Below are 23,027 nucleotides of genomic sequence, written 5' to 3'. Positions count from 1 at the left end.
CACTCCCTCAATCTTCGCCCATGCCCAATCTTCCTCAACTAATGCTTCTCTAACCATTCCCTCATAAGCTCTCTCTTTGCATTTACTGGATATTTTTCCAAGGTTTGTTTTTATCTAATTAAATCTGAATTTCTTAGTTTTCTGTAAGTGTTTTTTTGGTTGGGTTTGTTTGCCTTCTGTTTCGGTTGAGTTTGACAAATTTCCATGGAGAAGACCTTGTGGATCCAGTGAACTGTCGGTGCTCGAAGTGATGTCCTTATTCCGTCTGCTCTAGGTGGAGTTCTGAACAGCTTCTTGCAATTTTTTATTTCATTAAATTAAGAGGAAGATGACTACTTGGGTAAAAGTTTCATTTCTCTAATTTTGACTCACTTTTTTTCATGCACCAATTCATTTCGTTTTTGCTCTCTCTTTCCCTGTTTCTTTTAATTGCAATCTGTTTGTTGATATGAATTGTGGGTTCGATTAGAATTCCTTAATTTGGCAAATTCGGTTTTGTAATTCCGAACCATATGTTGTCATTGCTCCAAACAAATGGTAACCGTTGTTTTTTGGGAATTTTCCTCGACTGCTGCTTCACTAACTATTCTCTCAATTTTTTATGGAAAACCTAATTCATCAATTGCTACTGTCACTGTGAATCATGTTCTGTCGCAGTAGGAACAATATCAAATCATTGAGATTCTTTGTTCACTTAATCTCAGGTAAGTTGGAATTCACTTAATGTGTTTGATATATCATTTTCATCTGCCTAATGATTATCGATTCAATTGATTCTTTTTTTTTTTTTAAATTACGAATTCGCATTCAACTTTTGCATCACTTTGTACATGGGCTGTTTTTTTTATGGTTTTTACATTTGCTTTTGTTTCCTCAAGCTGGTATTTCAGAAATCCTCCTAATTTGGGTTTCTAAATGACTTGATTTGATATGCTAATGGTGGAACTATTTAAGGAATCAGAGGGAGATACCTCTAAGTTGCACTAGATTTTTAAAAAAATTGTATTTTTTTTAATTTTTGAAAATTCTTTCAGAGTTCTTTCTACCATTCAGATCTTAAATGTTTACTCTTTCATGCTTAATAAAAAATGTAGAAGTGATGGGCTAATTATATATATATATATATATATATATATATATATATATATATATATATATATATATATGATTCTTTATTACCGTCTGGCTTTCTTTTCTACACAACGATTGTTTTTATTTGTGTTCTATCTTTACTATTGTTGTTGTGAAGGATGGTGATCTCGGATTGGAAGAGTACCAGCACGGTCGTTTCTCAAGATTAACTTGTAATAGATTGGTTAGTTGTGTATATGATGAGAAACTTAAAACCGAACCACTTTACCAGATGGAGGATGATGATCAGGATTTCGGTTAACCGGTTTCCGGATAAGGGGAGCTCGATGGAAGCATGGGGCGGGATGGCAGTAGGACGGGGATTCCGTATTCCCAGTGGAGATCTTCCTCGAGAGGATGGAGAATCCCCAAATGGTTCCCCATAGGGATAGGAATAGGGATTTTTTTTTGTCCTCGATGCTAAAACAGGATGGAGACGGTATTCTCTTTGCCCCACGGGGATTTCTGACCATATAAATTTCCATGAGAATTCTCATGAAATTTTCGATATATATATATATATATATATATTGTTGAATTAATTAACTACAGAGCATACTAAAAATTTAGTTTAGTTTTGCTTATTTTATGTTAGAAAACACGAGAACTTTTCTTTTTGTTTTTGAAATGACATGTCGTTTGACAAAACCCACCCTCAGTGTTCCCTTCTTGTCCCCAACCCCTTTCGAAACAGAAAATGAAAATTCTATTTACGAATAAAAAAAGTGGATAGTGCTAGATCGGTGATCAGCGAAGGAAACACTGTTAGGAAACCCCCTAATCCAATCTCTTATTTGGCTTTTGCAGCAAGAGAAGCGCTATAATTATGCTTTGGAGGTAATTTCATGTTCATCTTTCCTGGGATTAGCGTAAGCAGGTTCTCTGCAGAAGAGTTTCATTGTTTTTCCTCTTTTCTGTGCATTCTTAATATGGTTGTTTGATGCATTTGATAATGTTGAGAATTGGGAGAAATAGAAGATACTCTTTCAATTTATGCTGATTAGTGCACTGCAGAAAATGCACTAATCAGAGATGATCCTGAGCTCCTCAATTCATGGGGTAGGCATTATATATCTACATCCACTAGGCTTCTCTGCTTGCCATTGCCTGCTTTTCCTAGCTAACTCATTGAAATTGTTTGAATTTTAGGTGAAATTGGCTTGTGGAAATGCTTGGGTTAATGCTTTTTGTGTTCTGTGTGCAAATTACATGCCAATCTTTCGCATTTGGAGCAGAATAATATATATATATATATATATATATATATATATATATATATATCAATTTAATTTCTTTATTATATTTTGGGCAATGTACGAAAAAAATGCTCGTGGTTTGTCTTATTTGCAAATAGAGGTTCGTGGTTTAAAAATTTGCAAATAGAGGTATGTGATATGTTTTTTTTACAAAACAAAGTATTTAAAATTAAACTTTTAAGTAATTGATGACAATTAAGGGCATTTTTGAATTTTTTTTTTCAAATATATTTATATCTTGACAAAATACAGATCCCAAAATCAAATTGCAACTGTGTAAATGGACTTAAATATCAATTTAGTTCATAAACTGTCAAATTAGTAAAAATGTAAAATTCTACCATATTATTTATTGTTTCGATTTCGAAAATTGATTTTTTCGGGAGGTTGTGTTTTAGTGATATGTAAGAATAATTTTTTTAATACAAAAATGTCATTGGTTGTAATCAGAACGTAATGGTGTAATTGTAATACTTTGTTTTGTAAATAAAACATACCACAAACCTTAATTTGTAAACTTTTAAACCACAGACCTCTGTTTGCAAATCTAGCAAACCACATACATTTTTTTCGTACTTTCCCCTTATATTTTCTCCACAGAAAACTACATCTGTACAAGGGCATGGGTGACGAAGACACTTAGTACCCCAAGGCTTAGTAAGAATTTGGATGTACAAAGCATGTTGATGGGGCTATAATCATGCTTTGGAGGTAATTTTCTGTTCTTCTTTCCAGTGATTTGCATAAGAAGGTTCTCTGCAGAAGAGTTTCTTTGTTTTTCCTCTTTTCTGTGCATTCTTAATGTGGTTGTTGTGCAATTGATAATGTTGAGTATTGGGAGAAATAGAGAAGATACTCTTTGAATTTATGCTGATTAGAGCACTGCAGAAAATGCTATTGGATAATTCAGTAATAATTTCAAGTTTTATGATGATTTCTCTGAAATGGATAATTGTTAGAAAGCTGTAATTAGCACTTAAGAAGCCAAACAACTGCTAAAACTCTTGAAGACAAACAGTAAACAGAGTTGCTATCAATAAATTCCTTTCATGAATGTTTATATGATTTTGTGATTGTTGAATGGCTCTTAGACTCTTCTTTAAGTTAATTCCTTAATCATGAATTTCTCAGATACATAGTTGTTAATGGTAACGCCATGATACAAGGCCCACAAGGGTCTGTGCGCCTCAGCACCCCCTGTGCATGGTTATCAGAGGTGCACCTTTTGTGTCACAGGTGTTTTTTTAGGGTTTTATATTATTGACCCACATGTTGAATCACCACCGTTGGATTAGACACATCTAATGTCAAAAGTTAAACAAAAACAAAAGGTAAGGAGACAGACTTTCAAACTGAACAATCATAGAAAAAGAAATAGAGAGAAAAAGATGCATACTGCAAAACAAATGGAAAGAAGAAGCACACAACAACAGGTAAATACCAGAGAAAAATAAGGAAACAAGGGCATAACTTGAAGTTGGAGACTTTTGAATAGAAGTAGCTATTAGTCAACTTAGGATTTACCTATGTAGTTGAATACTTTAACTTTAGAATATAGGGTTTATTTCATGTTAAAATTTATTCTTAAGAATATTGACATGTCTTTTTTTTTTTTTTCTGCATTTTGATTTTAATTACAATTTCTTATATTTTAAATATAATCATTTATGGTGGTTCTATATAATTTTATTCTTTCAATGCCCCTTTTATCGCTCATGCGCCCGGTCGCCAAGGCTACAGGACCTCATTGCGCTGTAGTGCGCTTACACCTTTAATAACTGTGCTCATATGTCTAAGAAAAGTAACACAAAAAGGTGACTTTCCAGCATTTGATTTGTCAAAAATAATTGCCAAATCCTCAGAAAATTAGTTGTTAGAGGTTTTATCCGCATTAAAGATGTTGAAACACTGCCACATCCATAAGATGTCGGTGGCGGAGATGCGTATGCTGAGATGGATGTGTGGTCATACGAGAAAGGATCGGGTGAGTAATGAAATAATTAGGACAAAAGTAGGGGTCACATCTATTGAGAATAAAATGAGAGAAAACCGACTAAGGTGGTTTGGCCATGTGAGACGTAGAGCGCTTGATGCGCCGGTTAGGAGAACCGAAGAGTGGCAAAGGGATGTAGTGGTGAGGGGTAGGGGAAGACCTAAGCAAACTTGGAGGAGGGTGATCGAGAATGATATGAGTTTATTGGGAATTGAGGAAAATATGGTAGTGGATAGGACGGAGTGGAGGGAGCGAATTTGTGTCGCTGACACGACTTAATTTCATGGTTTTATATGATGGTTCATGTTAGCCGACCCCGAATCATTTCGGGACTAAGGCTTTGTTGTTGTTGTATTGAGCCACTAGATTCTATTCTCCATTTAATTAACTATATGTTGACCTTTTTTTCTTATTCAGATATCACATTGGATGACTGACAGTCAGTGTTAACTTCATCACGTTCTGATGCTGCTACTCGGGCGAGCTTATTCCAAACAACTTACGGATTGGAACGTGCGGAAGCATGTTTCAACAATCTTTTCGATCGCTTGAGAACTTAAGATGACTATGTTCCTCTCCTCTGCTGCTACGTGCAAGAAAATTCTGTTGCAAAAGCAAAATTTGTTATGCAGGAGATGAGAAAGAAGGAAATGTTAAAGTCGCCTCATCCTTACAACTTGCTATCTAATGTTTACGCTCGAAATGTTGATTTTGACAAAGTCAACATATTGGTACAGGAAATGAAAAGAAATGATCAATTCAGATAAGTATACAATGAACAACTAATGGCAGCTTTTGTTGCTATATCTGACATTTCCGGAATGGTAACAATCTTGGTCTAGATGAACAAGGATCCCACGCTTTGACAATGTTAAGAAAAATGGAGCAGATGATGTCACTAGGAATGAGCACAATGGATTTTGATTATCTTCTTACTCAATATGCAAGGACTGGTTGGCAAGATCAGGTTTACCGGGTTTGGAATACATGCAAGCCATTAGTTGAGCTAAATGATAAAGAATTTGCTGCATGATATCATCTTTTTCGCAGCTGGAAGATATTGAGGGTGCTGAAAAGATATTTAAAGAGTGGGAGTCCCAATGAACAGATTATGACTTCCAAGTACTGAATAGCCTTCTTATTGGTTCTTGTAAAAAGGGGTTATATAAAAAGGCTGAAGCAGCTGTAGGGAAAGGTGTTGAGCGAAGACCGCCTTGCGCTAGTACTTGGAATATATTGGCAAGGGGATATGTACATCGGAATCTGATATGCAAGGCAGTTGAAATGTTTAATAGAGCCTCATCTGTTTCAAGAAAAGGTTGGAGGCCAAATCGTGTCGTGTTGAATGCTTGTTTGGACTTCTTGGAAGTGCAAGGAGATGTTAAAGGAATGGAGGAGGTTATCAAGTCATTAAAGAGCTTATAGCTTTCGACAAGGGATCTGGATCATAGATTAGTGAGAACTTGTATTGCGACTAAAAAGGTGGACGATCTTGATCGAATTTTGATGGATGATTTTCCTGCTGATGAAGTAATAAACAAGATCCTTGGAGCTAACTAGCTAAGTCAAGGGCGTAGCCATCAGAACCTCAGCATTCAAGTGCAATTCAATTTTCATCTTCTTTGGTGATTAGGGTTTTGTTGTGCCATGGTTCGCATCTTCAAGTGCATGAATATGGGGACCTTGGGAGTGACCGAAGTTTTCAGATTTTAACTCGGTCTACTGAAAATTGCTTTCAAGGCAGTGGCTCTGCTCATCCACTGTAAAGCCTTTCATCCCTAAGTTGTTTTATTCACTCTTTTGTTCCAACAATGAATTCTTAGGGAATTTCTACAATTTTATGCATTTGGTTATGTTGAGTACTGTTTATTTTTTTTCCTTTTGTCTTTTTGCTTGAATGGTACAAGGTAATCTTTGAAATGAAGCTAATTAATGCACTGCAACAAATAATTGTTAGAAAGCTAAAGCAAAGAACTGCTAAAGTTCTTCGAGCCAACCAAATGGAAAGGGCCATAAAGACATGCTCACCTATGTTGCACGGACACATACACGGAAACGGCCACAGAACAAAATAGGACATCCGAAAACATAGCCTTCAAACGGAAACTAAAACGGATACGGCAACAACATGAAACGCTACTAAAGAGTAGTGTCCGTGCAACATAGATGCTCTTATTGGCATAGATGGTCATTGGTTGACAGAGTTAGATGCAAATACCATGCATCTGTCTCTACTCTCTATGCTCTTGTCATTGTGAATGACTCTTCTTCTCTCAAAGTTAATTCCTGAATCATTAGATTTTCATATGCCAAAACCTAGATTTTATGTGTATTTCATTTGCTCTCTGTTTGCAATTTCTGACCTATTTCTCTTGTTGTTCAGATATCACATTGGATGTGTGATTGTCGGTATGCGACTTCATCACCTACACCTAGTGGTGCTGTTGTTCAAATACGCCTAATTCATAGAAAAATATTATGCAGAAAAATATTTTAACAAACTTATAGACGAGTTATCAACTTACTGTGTCTATGATGCTCTTCTCTGCTGCTATGTGCAAGAAAATTCTGTTAAAAAAACAGAAGCTATTGTGCAGGAGATGTAAGAGAAGGGAATGGCAAAGTCAACTTATCCTTACAACTTGCTGTCAAAATCAACTTATTGATACAAGAAATGGAATTAGTCCAGATCAGTGCACCATGAACAACACAATGGCAGATTATATTGCAGCATCTAACATTTCTAGGATGGAAAAGATCCAATAGCTGGTAAATTTCCATTGCAGAGTTGATGCAAATAATATCCTAAGCAACTTTTAATTCTTAAATTTTTTGATTTTAAGATCATTTAGCTATTATTTGGTTATGGGAGAGAAAATGGTTATATGCAGAGTAGTTCTGTAAATGATGATTTTGAAAAGTTCAGGACTTTTCGACTACTGAATAAGCTTCTTGTTGCTTCTGAAAACTGGTAGCCAAAGAAGGATGAAGGAGCTATAATGAAAACTTTTCGACTACTGAATAAGCTTCTTGTTGCTTCTGAAAACTGGTAGCCAAAGAAGGATGAAGGAGCTATAATGAAAACTGTCAAACGAAGAAGGCTTTATAAAATCTATAAAGACCTCTATTAGAATAGAACTATAAAATAGGGAAGAAAATCTGCTGTCTCAAATTTCCCTTCCCTTCTCTTTTCCTGTCCCTTTCATAAAAAATGGTAGCCACTTAATTAAAATAATATATTGTGTGGGCAAGGAGTGTACACACAAGAAAGATGAGGTTTTTTCTTTTTTTTTTTTTTTTTTTGTCAGAGGGGCAGGAAAGGGGACATGGAATATGGGACAGCAGATATTCTTCCATAAAATAGGGATGAAGTCCAATTTTTCTTGGGGAAGTGCAGATCTACTCTACTCCTAACATATGAAATGGTAAAAATTTAGCCTTAATATCTCTAATCAATATCAATTTTACTTCTACCTAACAGAAATTTGAATGGACTGGTTTATTTGTTATTTAAATGTTTTATTGGATCTTCTAAACTTCAATTATGTTTGAAAAAATTCCTATATTATTAATGCAGTTAAAATAACTTGTCAAGATGTCAACAACAAAGGTTGCTACGTATTTCTCAAAAAAAAAAAAAAAGGTTGCCATATATAAGTTAATAATAAAAATGTCAAATGTCTAAAATGATTGATGTATTACTAATATAGTTACAAATAACTTGTAGGAAAATTGTTTCAGGTTATTGAAAAATTTATTTGGAGATCCGATATGGTAGTCAAATAATTGTTAAACTAGTCCGTTCAAATTTTTCATTAGGTAGGGGTGAAATTGATATTGCTTTGAATACGTTAAGGGTAAATTTGTACCATTTCGTATATTATGGTCAAATTTGTACTTCTCCAAAAACAACAACAATGCTTTCGAATAGGCATGAGTAATCAAATGAAATAAATCACCTAGATAAGACCCTATACCTAGAGAGCTAACATCGTATAACCCAATTAAGGCATTGTAGAATAAGCCAAACTTTTCTTAATATATAATTATTATTAAAACTTGATTGCATTTTTTATGGAAAAGATAATTAATTGGTGCTGCCGTCCAGCATGATGAAAGGAACGAAAATGATTATACAAATAGCAACTGGGAAACTTTAAATATAAAATTAGGTTGTTAATGGAAAAACATCAAATTGGACAAAGTTGTTTGTTTTGGAGTCTTGGTCTTTGCATTTTCTCATTAAAAAATGATAAAATAGACCTTTATCAATAAAAACCAACAACTGGTTTAGTATTTAGTTATTTAAATTCTTTAATTAATATATATTGACAAAACTAAGACTTAGAATCTTGCTTTGAACTTCTGTCTTCTCCCACACAAGCTTTCTTTCTTTCTTTCACTGAATACTTGTTTTAGCTTTGAATTTTGCCACTTCTTCTAGCTTCTTCTGCAGATAATCTTGGAGAGTTTATCTGGTAATCACTTCTATTTCCCATATATTGATTTTTGTGGTTTTTAATTATCTTGTTAACTTAGAAATTAATAGTCATTAATATTTGTCTAGTTAATGAGTGTGCTTTAAGAACACAGCAAGCATCTGGACTACTTTTTGTTACTTTTTAGGGCAATTTATTCAGTTTTAGCTTCAACTTGTAAATTTTTTTTGGGTACTTTTTTCTATATTTGTATTCCCAACAGCACAGTGTTGATTTTTTTTTGCTTGAATCTCTTGAATTTTGTGTGAACTAGTTAGTTTTGTATTTAACAGTTGGTTCGTTCAGATCTTGCAATTTCAAAGGCTAAAAAAAAATGGAAGTTCTTATCGGATCTGGAAGTTCAGTTGCTGCTGATGCTGGAAATTCCTTGCTATCCAAAATCAAAACACACATTGGCTACCTCATTCACTACAACAACAATATGAAGGGCCTAGAAGATTCTCGAGTTAATCTGGATGCAAAGTTTAAGGATGCCAATCAATTTTCTGATGATACTAACAGGATGCTTAAAGTTGTTAGCTCGACTGTTCAACTTTGGCGATCTGAAGCAGAAAAGCTCCTTCAAGAGGCTCAGGCAATCATCCCTCAAAATAACAGAAGAAGATTGTTTCCAAATCTATGGTCTCATTATTCCTCGAGTAAGAAGGCTTGCGAGTTGACTCAGGAGATTAATGAAAAGGTCCGGAATGCACCACATTTCGGTACAAGCTTTGATCGTCCTGCTCCAGAACTTGGATCTAAGTTCGACCTTGCAGGTTTGGAAAATTTACCTAGAATGACAGGTTTTCAGAATTTTTTTTACAAGAACAGTTTTGTATTTTTTTCTACTGAACATATTTGCTACTTTTGTAATGTATATATTTTTTTAACTATGCTATGGCAGGTTTTACGGAATTTGAGTCGAGGGTATCAGTTGTGAACGAAGTTTGGGAGGCATTAAAGGATGAGAAGGTGAGGATGTGCAGTATTTGTGGCATGGGAGGCATCGGTAAAACTATGCTCGCAAGGAAGCTTATTCAGAGAGTTGAAAGAGATCATTTATTTGATAAGGTTGCAATGGTAACAGTGTCCCAAAATCCCGACCCAAAGAAAATACGGAATGATATCATGTCTAGCCTAGGATGGAAATTTGAAAGCAAAGAGCTAAGTGATTGTCTTATGCAGAATGATAAGTCTATTCTTTTGATACTAGATGATGTTTGGGAGGTATTGGATTTTGACGAAATTGGACTTCCTAAAGCAAGATTGAAAATCTTATTGACTTCGAGAAAGAAGGATGTGTGCCAGATAATGGGAAGTGAACCAACCTTTGTTATCAATGTTTTGACCAATGAAGAAGCTCGAGGTTTGTTCAAAGAGATAGCAATGGGATCTATTGAAAAGTGGAAGCTGCAGCACAATACAGCAAGAAAGATTGCAGATGAATGCGGCGGCTTACCTATTGTGATTGTCACTCTTGCAACAGCTTTGAAATATGAGGTCAAAGGTACTTGGAATGACTCGCTCCGAAAGCTACAGAAGTCGAACTTACTTGGGATCTCAGGGATGGAGAAAGTGTATTCTCGAATTCAGTTAAGCTATGATCTCTTGAAAGATAAGGAAGCTCAAACATGCTTTCGTCTGTGTGGCTTGTACCCCGAAGATCATGATGTTCCAGTTGAAAACTTGGTCTTGTACGGGAAGGGTTTACAGTTATTTGAAGGTGTAGAAAGCTTGAAGGAAACAAGAGATAGAGTTGGATCGATCATTGATAAACTAAAGAAATCATTTTTGTTGCTTGATGGTGAGAAAGATGGTTGTGTCAAAATGCACGATATTTTACGTGATTTTGCAATATCAATTTCTTCAAAAGATAAACATCCATACATAGCAGGAAGTGAGAAGGTTATGGAAAAGTGGCCAGAAACCAGTCAGTATGAAAATTGCAGTGCCATTTCATTTGTGTGTGATGAAATCAAGGAGCATCCTGTTGATTTGAAATGTCCAAAGCTTGAACTGCTGCAACTCATAATGAGAATTGGTCTAGTCGGGCTCCCAATTGGCATTTTTGAAGGGTTGAAAGAGCTCAAAGTTCTAGTTTTGCAAGTCCCATCAATGTTACAGTCATTTTCTATGCTAAGGAATGTTAGAACTTTGGTTATCAGTATTTGTGAAGAAAATGGGCCACCTAAAATTGCAGATCTCCTAGGTCATGGTGATATGAAAAACCTAGAAATTCTTGAATTTAGTACGGGATATCCGTATGATGATTTTCCAAAGGAGATAGGACTGTTGTGCAATCTGAGACATCTTAAATTCGGTACGGGATTTCAATATCTTCCACCAGGTGTATTGTCAAATTTGGCAAAACTAGAAGAGTTACAACTACCATGGAAGTACATTAGTTGGGGAAGCAAAGAAAGAGGAGGAGAAAGAGTGAATGCAAGCCTTAATGAGCTAGAATCTCTTCCGCTAATCACATTAAAAGTCAGTGTACCAAACGGTTCAATTTTGGGAGAAACGTTAGTCAACAACCTAACAAGGTTTAATGTTTTCATGGGGAGTTCTGCTAGACGCTCTGGATATTTTTACGATTCAAATGCAGCTTTGGAATTATATGAGGTGGATGCATTTGATCATGTCACAATGCACTGGATACGTTCTTTGTTGACGAAATGTGAAAGCTTGGTATTTCATGAAGTGAGAAATTTGAAGAATATATTATGCCTGCAGTCTGTTGAAGGAAATGGGTTTCCGCAGTTGAAGGATGTTTACATTGAAAGCTGTAGTGAAATGGAATACTTGATTGATATAATAACGGAGCCAATTCCATCTTTTTTTTCTCAGCTGAAAAGGTTGCGGCTAAGATATATGCATAGTCTGAAAGAAATATGGAATTCCTCAAAGATGGAAGCACCATGCTTTAGTAATTTGAGTGAAATAATGCTATATAGATGTTCAAAGTTGAAATATCTGTTTCCTCTGTCAATGGCTAGAGAACTGAGACAACTACAATGCATATCCATTAAGTACTGTAAAGAAATGGAGAAAATTTTCTACAGAGATGAAGCACTGGATGATGGAAATCAGGTTCATTTTGCAATTATTTATATAGTCATTATTAGTTCTAATCTTTTTTTATCTATTACACTATTCAATTCTCTAATTAGCAAAAAGATACATTATAAAGTCATTTTTGTTCCCGTCAACAGGTCAAACGTGTAAGAATGTCTTAGTCGTGACTTTGACTAACAGATTTTTGGATGGTTTTTAACGGGGAGAGACTAAACTGTCGACGGGAATAAAACTTATGGACATCATAATGTATTTTTACTAATAAGAGGACTAAGTAGTGTAATAAAGTAAAAACTCAGGACCTAATCATTTCCACTCCTAAAGCATATGTTTTCACTTTCAGGTTGTTTCAAGTGGCCAAATGAGTATTCCAACAGTTGAAACCACATCAACAACAACAATATTCAATTCTAATATTGATGAGAAACCACAGCCAACTTGTCCAAGACCAATTTCATTCATTTCATGTCTACTAGGAAGAGAAAAACAGCCAAAAATGGTTTCCAACCAGCAGGTATGTATAGGGATGTAATCAAGCCGAGCCGAGCTTTGGCCTGCTCAATCTCGGCTCAGCTCATTAGAAAATAAACAAGCTCGAGCCGAGCTTCGAGCTTGTTTCGAGTCCAAAATCATCTTTGAACTTGGTTCATTAAGAAAATTATCTAACAATGAATTGTTTGTGAGTAAATCATTAATTATAATTATGAAGATTGCTCGCAAATAGCTTTTTAATTGTGTACATAAACAAGCTCACAAGCAACGTTCGTGAATAAATAAACATGATGCTTACAAATAGTTCGTCTATTACTTATTTATTATGTTTGCGAACGAACTCATCTAATAGCAAATGAAATAATATTAAGTTTAGATGTTTGTGAACTAACACGAAACTATATAGTTTTCTACAAAACTAAAATTTGTTCATAAATGTTCCAATCGAGTCTGCTCGCGAGCTTTGGCCTACTTAATCTCGGCTCGTTACGAACCGAGTTAGTAAATTGTGCTCACGAGCGGCTCGTTTACAAATCGAGTTGACCACCGAGCCGCTCATGAGCGGCTCGCCTCATTTACAGCTCTAGGTATGTATGCACTTAACTTGCCGGTAAATTGCACCTAAAGTGATTAAAGTTTCAGTATAGTTTCAAAAAAGTTACTGAGTTTTTAGTTTTATTACAATAAAGTCATTCGGGCTAGTTGAGACAAAAAAACAATCACTAAAATATAGTAATATAACAGCTATGTCCATTAATACGATTTACTCTCTACAAATAAATAGAATAATTACACAAAATTCTTAGTAAGTGAATATTGTGATTGTTGACAGATTATGGAAGAAAATATTGCAGAAGTTGAAGTTGAAGTTGACGAGACAAAAGTTGATGATGTGATGATATTCCCTCAACTAAAAACGTTGGAACTTGTATGTCTAGATGAGCTTAGAACTTTGTGTGATGCAAATCATACAATTGAATTGCCTTCATTACAAGGTTTTAGAATTACTCGATGCGATAAGATGGAAGCTCTCTCTTACGGATCATTCAACGCTCCAAGATTGGAACATGTGGACGTAAATAATGCCAAGTGTCGAGCTGGGGAGGATCTTAATGCAATTGTCATGGAAAATGTATGATTAATCTTTTCTCTTAACTCCTCACTTAATATTTTATGGGTTAATACACATATATGTCCCTGTTTTGTCATATATACCCATATATCAGACAAACAACCAAATATACCCTCGTAATTGTTAACGACGGAAAAATATATCCTTATTTGAACGGTAAGTTATTTAGTATAATTTTGTTACTTTAGTCATCACACCTATAAGAGTATATTTGTTTGTCGTTAACAATTACAAGAACATATTTGGCTGTTTATTTGATATAGGTGGGGTGGCAGGTGAGATGGAGGTAATGTGGAGGCATTTTTTGTGTCATTTGAGATATATTTGGCTGTTTATTTAATATAGGGGCATATGTGACAACATAGACAAATACAAGGACATATATGTGTATTAACCCATTTTTTTATTGTCTTAAGGGTAAAAATGGTCTCTTAAATTGGCAGACAGGATCAGTTTAGTTCAAATCGAAGTTTACGTATCAATTCAAACTTGAAATTGGGAAAAATTGACAAATTAGTCCAAAAGCAATTAATTTTAATAGGCCTAATACATCCCCTGCCCCCTTAAGTTGTCCAAAAACTGCAAATGACCCCTAAAATTCAACACGTTACAACTAACCCCTTCAACTTGCTTATTTGGAACAAATAAGCCTTCAAATAGGTTAATATATGTGATTTTGTGAGTTTTTTTTCCCCTTGTTATGTTGAATGTTCTTTTGGTTTTAGGGTTTATTTGTTCCAAATAAACAACTTGAGGGCTTATTTGTTCCAAATAAGCAAGTTGAGGGGTTTAGTTGTAACGTTTTGATGTTTAATGGTCAGTTGCAGTTTTTGGATAACTTGGGGGACTTAGGATGTATTAGGTCATTTTAATATTTAAAAGTGTCAAATTTGAACTAATTTGTCAAATGTTTCCAACTTTTTGAATATCTAAATTTTGATTTGGATTACACTGACTCTCTCTACCGCGGTTTTTGCCCTTAATTTAAGAAATGATATATAGAAATTACACTTTATTGTGTTACTACTAGATCATGTATAATTGAGGAGGATGAAGATGATAAGGAGAATGATAACGATAAGGATGATGAAATCTATGGTGAGTTTCAGACAATCTTCATATTCATAAATTATGGTTTTGAAGCATACTTATTGTTATATAATGGCTTAATAATACATATTCAGCCTCTGAATCTGGTTTAAAAAGTCTATCGATCCTTTGAATTTACAAATTTTGTCGTTAGTTTCTTGAATTTATTTAAAGTGATATGATCTAGTATCTAAGTCCATGTGATCAAGTTCAAGTGACCAATAAATTACTGTAAGCAAGTTCAGGGAGGCAGTTGGTCACTTTATACAAATTCACATCGTAGTCAATAGGTTATTTTAAGTATGTTCACGTGCTAACAAGACTCTGTAAGTTCAAGTCAGGGGGCCAATCAGTTTTAAAGTGACATGATTAACCCTCTAAGTTCACGTCGTAGAGCAAGATAGGATTTAAACAAGTCAAAATGTATGTCATTTTAAGCAAGTTTAGAGAGCAATAGATTACTATAAGCAAGTCTAGGGAGGCAATAGGTCACTGTATACAAATTCAGATAGTCAATATGTCATTTTAAGTAAGTTCAAGGTGCGTGTAAGTTCAGGTCAGGGGCCAACGATTTTTTCAATACAGGTTTAAGGAACCCCTGACCCTGATGTGTTAAGTTGTAATAAATTTTAGGGTAATTCTTATTCGTTTAGTGGGTAAATTACACTTATAGCCATTTAACTTTGCCATTATTAATATTATGGTCACTCAATTTCAACCCGTCAAGTAAAAATAAATTTTAGAAGTTAGAAGTTGAGTGGTCATAATATTAGTAAGGATAATTACACTTTTAACTTCTCAATTTTGTGTTTACTTTCATTAGGGCTCCTAAATTTCAATAACATACCTTGTGATTCGTGAACTTTGTATTTATTATCATAATGACTCTTTTACTGTTAGCCAAGTTAAAGTGACTCATGATGACCATAAAATAAAAAATTTAAAGAATTAAAATTGTTTATGACCATATTTCCCAAGTAACCATCATTTCAATTTTCAAAATCACAATTCTCGAAACTCTTTCTCTTAACCAAACAACGTCTAATAACATTAAAACCAAAACGTGCAAGAATGAAGTTGCTTACAATATCATTTTCATAGAATGATGGAGGTTACCTACTACTAGAGTAGCTGTCTTTTTTTTTTTTTAAGTTGTGCGCAATGCACTTACATTAAACAAAGGAAAATTACATTAAAGATAAAGGAAAACCCTCAACCCACCCCACCCCATGTGATTCGAACCCAGTTCCTCTAGGGTCATAGGTAAGCTCTCAACCAACAGGCTAAGAGCTTCACCATAGAGTAGCTGTCTTAATCAACAGTAAAAATGATAGTTATGTTAGTAAAGTACAAAGTTTAAGAGCTATAATATCTAGTGTTGAAGTTGAAAGATCACAATGAACGTAAAGACAAAGTTGAATATCCATGTGTGTAATTTATTCATGTTAATAAAAGCAAAGTTGAGTGATTTTTGATTAATTGGGCACAAAAGCTTACAAATCTTTGTTTTAATCTGCAGGTTGTGTTGCTTTTGGCTTGGAGTTGGATTGTTGATTATATGTAGATATTGTCGCTTTGATTGAAATCCAACACTTAAGGTCCTACAGTTTTAAGATTATCTATTCACTCTCTTTAAGTGTGATTCAGTTCATTCATATTTCCATTATTTTCTCTTAGAGCTACTTATTATTCAGATTTTCTATCCCAATGTCATGCTCTGAACTGAGTTGTTACATTTAATTTCTCCATTTTGAGTTTGCCTATGCAAACTCTCCCCAACACGTGTTCAATGCAACAAATTATTCAATTTTATTTGTCTTATATTAAAACTGCTTAGTTAAGTTTTTTTTGTTTTCTTTTAATTCCATTAATAGTGACTACGTTGATATTAATGGTTTCTTTTTGTTTGTGTTCTTCCAGGAGTAAAAAAAAAAAACTTATGGGCAGTTTGAGGCTTGTGTGAAGTATCATAGAAATGGGCTGTTGAATTCTTATTTGGCGATGTGAAATTATTGATGCGTAATTAATTCTGCCTCACGAGAATTAAGTTGGAATTTGCTTGTGCTTTTCATGAGTTGAGTAAGACTCGTGTAAAATTCTATTTAGATTATGTGGACCATTATGCATAAACTGACAGATATTAATAGGAATTTTTGCCTAATCTATCGTGATAGATATAGACATTAGAATTGATTGCGAATATAAGATGGGGGGAAATTCGATTGAATAGTTCTTCGCTATACAAGGCCTTATGCGAGTGAAATTATGGAAGATCCATTTGACCAAAGTGGGTTGTGAGATGCGATTGTGGAAACTCGGAGGCTGGGGGCCAATGAGTGGAGATTTGAAAAGTTACGGAGACCTCGAGGCTCGATCTGGTCAAGTGGGAGAACTGAGATGATGATTGATTAAGAAAAAGTTTAGGCCTGTGATCATTTGAAAATATATTGGTAGAGACCATTGTGAAAATGATGATATTTTGGGCTATTAGAATAACCCTATGGTGGAGAAGCGTCCTCTTGTGCTTACTATGAATATATCAATGGGATGCTTGAGATAATTCATAAGTTTTTAGTGCTTATTTGTAATGAGCTATGTGGAGGGATGCTCAAAACAATTCCGGTACAAAATGGACTGGTTTTATAGGTATTTGAGTTTTGGGAAGGTTGAGAAATGCGATGAATCTCAAGACCGTGCAAGTAGTTGTGCCATAGTGAAAGCGCGAAAGGTAACCGAGAACTAGACATGGGCTATGGAGATGATCTAGCTAAGAGGAACATGAAGATTACAAACGTTCATGCAAACTCATGGGCTGATAAATCAACATAGTATAAGGTTTGTCCGATCAAATAAGGGGCATTCTACTAATGAGCTGAAGTTTGCGACAATAAAAAGGCCTTATCAGAACACAGGAAAGGAAGATCGATAAAACAAGTGCATAATCAAAGTTGAGTGAGGCAGAGTTTCAAATCCATGGATAGAAAAAACCTTGGAGTTTTTAAGGCGGAAGCAACCTAACATAGTGAGCCAAGGTAGAAGGTTTGAGTTACATTGAACTAAAGCTTGAGTATTCAGTAGTATCCATGCATCTATGTAGACCCAATGGCATAGACCACAATAGGTTTGAGCCTTTCGTAGATACGAACAAGAGATTGTGAAATGTAACAACAAGATGTTAATCAAACAGGTAGTGTAGCAGAATTTACCTAGCGGAATATCATTGATATCAGAATTTCAGTAAATCAAAGTTCTTTAATAATGGAACAACCATATAAGTAAGCATTTATCTTGTGAATAATGATATGGTTACACATTACGCCATTTTCTCTTTCACATGATACAAGATATATGACAAACATTTGTTTTCATGTCGTCTGAATATTTTTCGTGACACTATATCAAATAGACCTGGCAATTATCGTGTTCGAGTCGTGTTCGTGTCGTGTCATTTTGGGTTCGTGTCAAAAAGAGTAAACCCAAACCCAACCCAAAAACTTTCGTGTCAAAGTCGTGTTAACCTATTCGGGTTAGTGTCGATTTCGTGTCGTGTTTTCGGGTTACATGTAATTTTGTTATGCGTATATATTAATAATAACTCTTAAAAATATAAGAAGTTTGGTACTATTTTTAAACATTTTATATCATTTTTAGATTAGTATGCTAACAATAATTATCGAAAAGTTCGATAATATCATGTTAGAGGGTTATGTAATGTGTTTATAACAATTTAGGAAATTCAAATTAATATTTGCAATTAATAATTATAATTTTATTATCTTTATTAATAAAGTGACATAAAAAAACATGAGAGAATATAACAATAATTTTCAATATCCGTGTCATTTCGTGTCGTTTTCGAGTTCACATATCAACACTAACCCAACCCAAAAATTAGCGTGTCAGTTTCGTGTCAACCCAAAAATGACCCATTACCTATTAAGCTCAACACTAACACTAAAAATCCGTGTCGTGTTCGTGTCGTGTAATCGGATCGTGTGTCATTTTGCCACCTCTAATATCAAAGTTATGTCATATGAATGCTTAGGTGAAAAGAAACTCAAATTACATATGGCGTTACGATGATGTCTGTCATCTAAAGAAAAAACACTTTTAATTGAAAAGTTATTTAATCATAAAAAACGCATAAAGGGTCTAATTAGAATAATTAGAATAATCAGAATGAGTTCTTCATTTTGAGCGCCTAGGTGGTCCAGGCGGCCATTGTTTGGAACGCTGATATATATTAATTTTAAACTTAGTAAATTTAGATGTATGTTTAAATTTGTCTCTATCGTCTTTCAAAAAGTACAGATTTACTCATGATGTGTAAAATAATATAATTTTATTCCTAATATTTTTAAATAAAATAAATTTTACCCATACTTAACATAAACGTTAGACAAAATTGGTTCATTTTATTATGGATTGAAATTATGTTAATACATGAAATTGTTAGGAAGTGATCTTTCAACTGCTTGGTTTATGAGATTATGAGATTATGATATTTAGTTGATAAATATATGGATTCATATATTTTATAAATCAAAAGATTTACCTGCAATTATTTACGTACATTTTTTCTCGTAAACTTCGAAAAACCCAATCATGCTACATTTTCACTGCATAACGCAAAAAATACAATAAAACATCAAAACAATCACTTACTGTTTTAAAAGGAACTACAAACATACAACTTCAGACTTATCTATCTAAAATGACTCTAATTCTACAACGTTTTTCCTGAAAAGAAAGATAAGTGTTCATTTTTTGTATACCTAGCTAAAATCTTTCTATATCCATGTATCTCCTGTGAATCAAGTAGAGTATAATGGTTAGAGAGTGAGATTGAAGTTAGTATTGCAGATGACTTGAGGCCTTTAAGGGTAATAAAAAATACAGGAGAAAAAAAGTAACTCACGAAGCTCTTCAAAGTTGTCCATTTTGATCATTTTACAATCTGAACATAAGAGACAACTTATTAGTCACTCGAATTCTTTGAAAGTGATGTAGCACGCCTTTATTTTTCCTTAATCAGAGAAGATGTTGACATGTGAAGACCAATCAACTTTAGATTGATGTCCTATTATTAAGTTGGTCATTGAACTTAAATGGTTGTATCAAAATGCTCACTAAACTTCAATTTGTCTAAATAAAATAACTCAATTTTAAATTTTGTCTCAATCAGGTCACTCCGCTGATTTCAATAGTTAAAAACATCGAAATAATTACACGAGTAACACTTCAACATGAGTCAACTCAGATTGCTTCAATTAGAGCAACTCTAATGACTCTTATTTAGTTGTGACTTTAGGCTGAAAAGTTGTTACCAACCATTAGAACACATGTATTTTAGTTTGTTACCAAAGTAAGTGACAAACCGTATATGAAGTGAATCTGACAAAAAAAAAAAAAGTTAGAGCTGAGCTGCTTTAAGTGAGCCAACTATCCGATATAATACTATATTATACTCTCATTTTTTTTCTTTTTAGTCCTTGTTGTTTAATTCAAATTTTTTTTACCCTCTCAAAATTATAAATTAACAAGAGCTCTGATAATGTGTTACTTTTGGATGTAATTTATGTCTAGGTGGCACCACATGGATGTTACCACCACTAGACATGCTTTTAAGGTATCAAAAGTTTTTTGCATTGTTCGTGAGAGTATGTCCAATGCAAACACCTTTCAAGTTGTCAAAACTTGACACATAATCTCAAAATATATTATTTTATTTACTCTCTAATCCACATCACATTTGACAACTTTTTTTTAATCTGCGATCCTAAGCAACTCTAAAAATTGTCATTATAGTCTCACAAATCATTATTTTACTAGTAAATCTTCTACACCTGTGCCGTTTCCTCACCAGCGGTGGCTTCTCCATCCACCAGCGGTGTCTCATGCGGCCGCTCCTCCAGCCTTTGTCTCATGCGGCCGCTCCTCCAGCCTTTGGAGATCTTGATGAGAGAGAAACGTTGTCCTGGTAACTGACGCTGTCACACCTGACCCAAAACAGCATCGGGTATAAACGAAAGATAGGATAACGAATGCCTATCGGTCTAAAACACGAATCTATTTTCTAATAGATAAAAATTTATTCGGACTACCTAAAGTTTATTTAATTATTTGGCTTGAACTTGATAATTCTACCAAGCTTCCTACGTATCCCGAACGTCTTTTAATCTTTAAATCGGAAATCAAAGCCACGTAGTTCTACCTATTTTAGGTAGTTCTCTTAATTAATTGATACGTTGATCAACACACTAATCATTAATCATTTAACTGTATATTTCACTTTACTACTATATAATTTTATATATATAATTTATCTTATTAAAACGAATCAATTCAAATAAAACAAAACATTTTATCAAACTAGCTCATGAACAAATAAACGTTTTATCAAACCAATTCATTATCAAATAAACGTTTTATCAACCAACTCGTAATCAAATAAATTGTTTTAACAAACCAACTCGTAATCAAACAAACATTTTATCAAACCAACTCGTAATCAAATAAATTGCTTTAACAAACCAACTCGTAATCAAACAAATGTTTTATCAAACCAACTCGTAATCAAATAAATTGCTTTAACAAACCAACTCGTAATCAAACAAATGTTTTATCAAACCAACTCGTAATCAATCAAATGTAAAACCTTATATCAAAATCAGCTCATAACCGATAACATAAAACCTTATATCAATTCTAGAGTTTCTCCCCTTATGTATCAATCCATAACCACACATATCAAGAATCACATAGTCGAGACGTCTCTTTAACCTTGCCTAATCCCGTATTGGTCTTAGGCCATACTTCGCTACCAATACCCGACTAGGTTTTTATACTGTGTACACAGGCCATGTTCCTCACTGAACATGGTCTTCAAATATCAAAACCACCAATCCGGATTACTCTAGATGGATATAAAACTCATAAAATCACAGTATGCTCAAATATCTTTTCACAATCAAATTTCCAAATAATTCCATAACCATAAACCATTTGCCTTCAATTATAATTATTTCGCAAATCATCATAATTATTCAAAATAGTTTACAAACAAAACACCAAAATCCTTTAAAATTAATATTCTTTTAATATAAGTAATAGAAGCTCGTATAAATCACTGATTCATACAACTTCAGGAATTAAATAGCTCAAAATATTATATCAATAGAATTTAATATTGTTTAAGATATTATATCAATAGAATTTAATATTGTTTAAGAGTAAATATTCTTAAAGGAATATTTTCTGTCACCGAAACAAAACTCTAAACTGAATACTTAATTTGAACTATTAGACTCGTTAGACCACGTTAAAATATTCATTCTAATTTTATATTCAAACTATTCTTCTACTTTTTTTTATTCAAATTATTGTACCTAAACTTTTATATTCAAATATTCAAATTTATATAGACTATATTTAACAAATATCGATATTAGTCCTTCTAATATATAACTTATTTAACTCGACAATTTAAAGTCTCTAAAATATTAATCAAACACTTTTACCAGACTATTTTCGTACACTTTTATCGGACTATCGGAATTGTAGCGTGTAAACTAAACTGATATCGTTAACTATGACCGAAGATTCAGTTAGACTCGTGACACTGCTACGAGTATATCCGTACAAATTTTATATTCCAAACAACTATTTTTATTGATCTATTTGGATATCTAAGATAGTAATTTAAACCGACGTCGTTAATTTGAACCGATTATACTTTTAAACTCATGACGTTACTAAAAGCCAATTAATACCGAATTTCACTTTAATAAATCTAAAGGACAACTAGTCTGAAATTTATATATTTATTAGTAACTCATAAACTTGATAAATTACTAATCACAAATCTGTGGACAACTAGTCTGAAATTTATATATTTATTAGTAATTCATAAACTTGATAAATTACTAATCACAAATCTGTTAAAATTTGACGAAACTACCGGAATCAAACTTACTCAAAATCATAACTAAAACATGTTAAAAATAATTTGAGTCTAAAATAGAGTTATCGAAATGTCACCGTCGATCACCGAAAATTCATCGGTGTGATCCGTTGACAGCTATTGATTCACGTCGCTGTCCGAAATTCAACGATGGTTGTTTCGTACCGTACTTTTTCATGATTTGATATATATCAACATCTAAATACCCAATATCCATAACCTCAAAACAAGATTTATTCGTTTCCCTCTTCTCTCCCCTTTTTCTCCTACCTTTTCTTCTTATATATGTATATATATAATGTATCTTTTAATTCTTACATTGATTTTCAAAAATTGTGACATTTGGACTTTAGATTGACATTTGTAATTTATGTTTCCTTAAATAAGGACATGTAGTAACTTATGTGTCATAATGCAT

General features: G+C 33.7%; 1 protein-coding gene across 9 annotated transcripts; it reads left to right on the top strand.

Annotated features, from left to right (window-relative positions):
• Positions 1-47: 47 nt before the first annotated feature.
• LOC136229203 (probable disease resistance protein At4g27220) lies at positions 48-17,908 on the top strand. Of its 9 annotated transcripts, none has more exons than XM_066017824.1 (10): positions 48-704; positions 1,250-3,098; positions 4,798-7,149; positions 9,152-9,634; positions 9,763-11,948; positions 12,277-12,447; positions 13,258-13,557; positions 14,588-14,655; positions 16,166-16,244; positions 16,567-17,908. In XM_066017824.1, exons 4-8 carry the CDS (start codon positions 9,193-9,195, stop codon positions 14,600-14,602), a joined length of 3,114 nt encoding a protein of 1,037 aa, XP_065873896.1. In that variant the 5' UTR covers positions 48-704; positions 1,250-3,098; positions 4,798-7,149; positions 9,152-9,192; the 3' UTR covers positions 14,603-14,655; positions 16,166-16,244; positions 16,567-17,908. The 9 variants fall into 9 exon arrangements, with proteins under 9 accessions (XP_065873896.1, XP_065873893.1, XP_065873895.1 ...); XM_066017821.1 differs by lacking the exon at positions 16,567-17,908 and having other exon boundaries at positions 1,250-2,190; positions 2,281-3,098; positions 16,166-16,245; XM_066017823.1 differs by lacking the exon at positions 16,567-17,908 and having other exon boundaries at positions 4,798-6,142; positions 6,978-7,149; positions 16,166-16,245.
• Positions 17,909-23,027: the final 5,119 nt, after the last annotated feature.

This window comes from Euphorbia lathyris, chromosome 5 (genome assembly GCF_963576675.1).
Source record: "Euphorbia lathyris chromosome 5, ddEupLath1.1, whole genome shotgun sequence".
NCBI lineage: Eukaryota > Viridiplantae > Streptophyta > Magnoliopsida > Malpighiales > Euphorbiaceae > Euphorbia > Euphorbia lathyris.
This window is presented reverse-complemented; position numbering and strand designations above follow the sequence as displayed.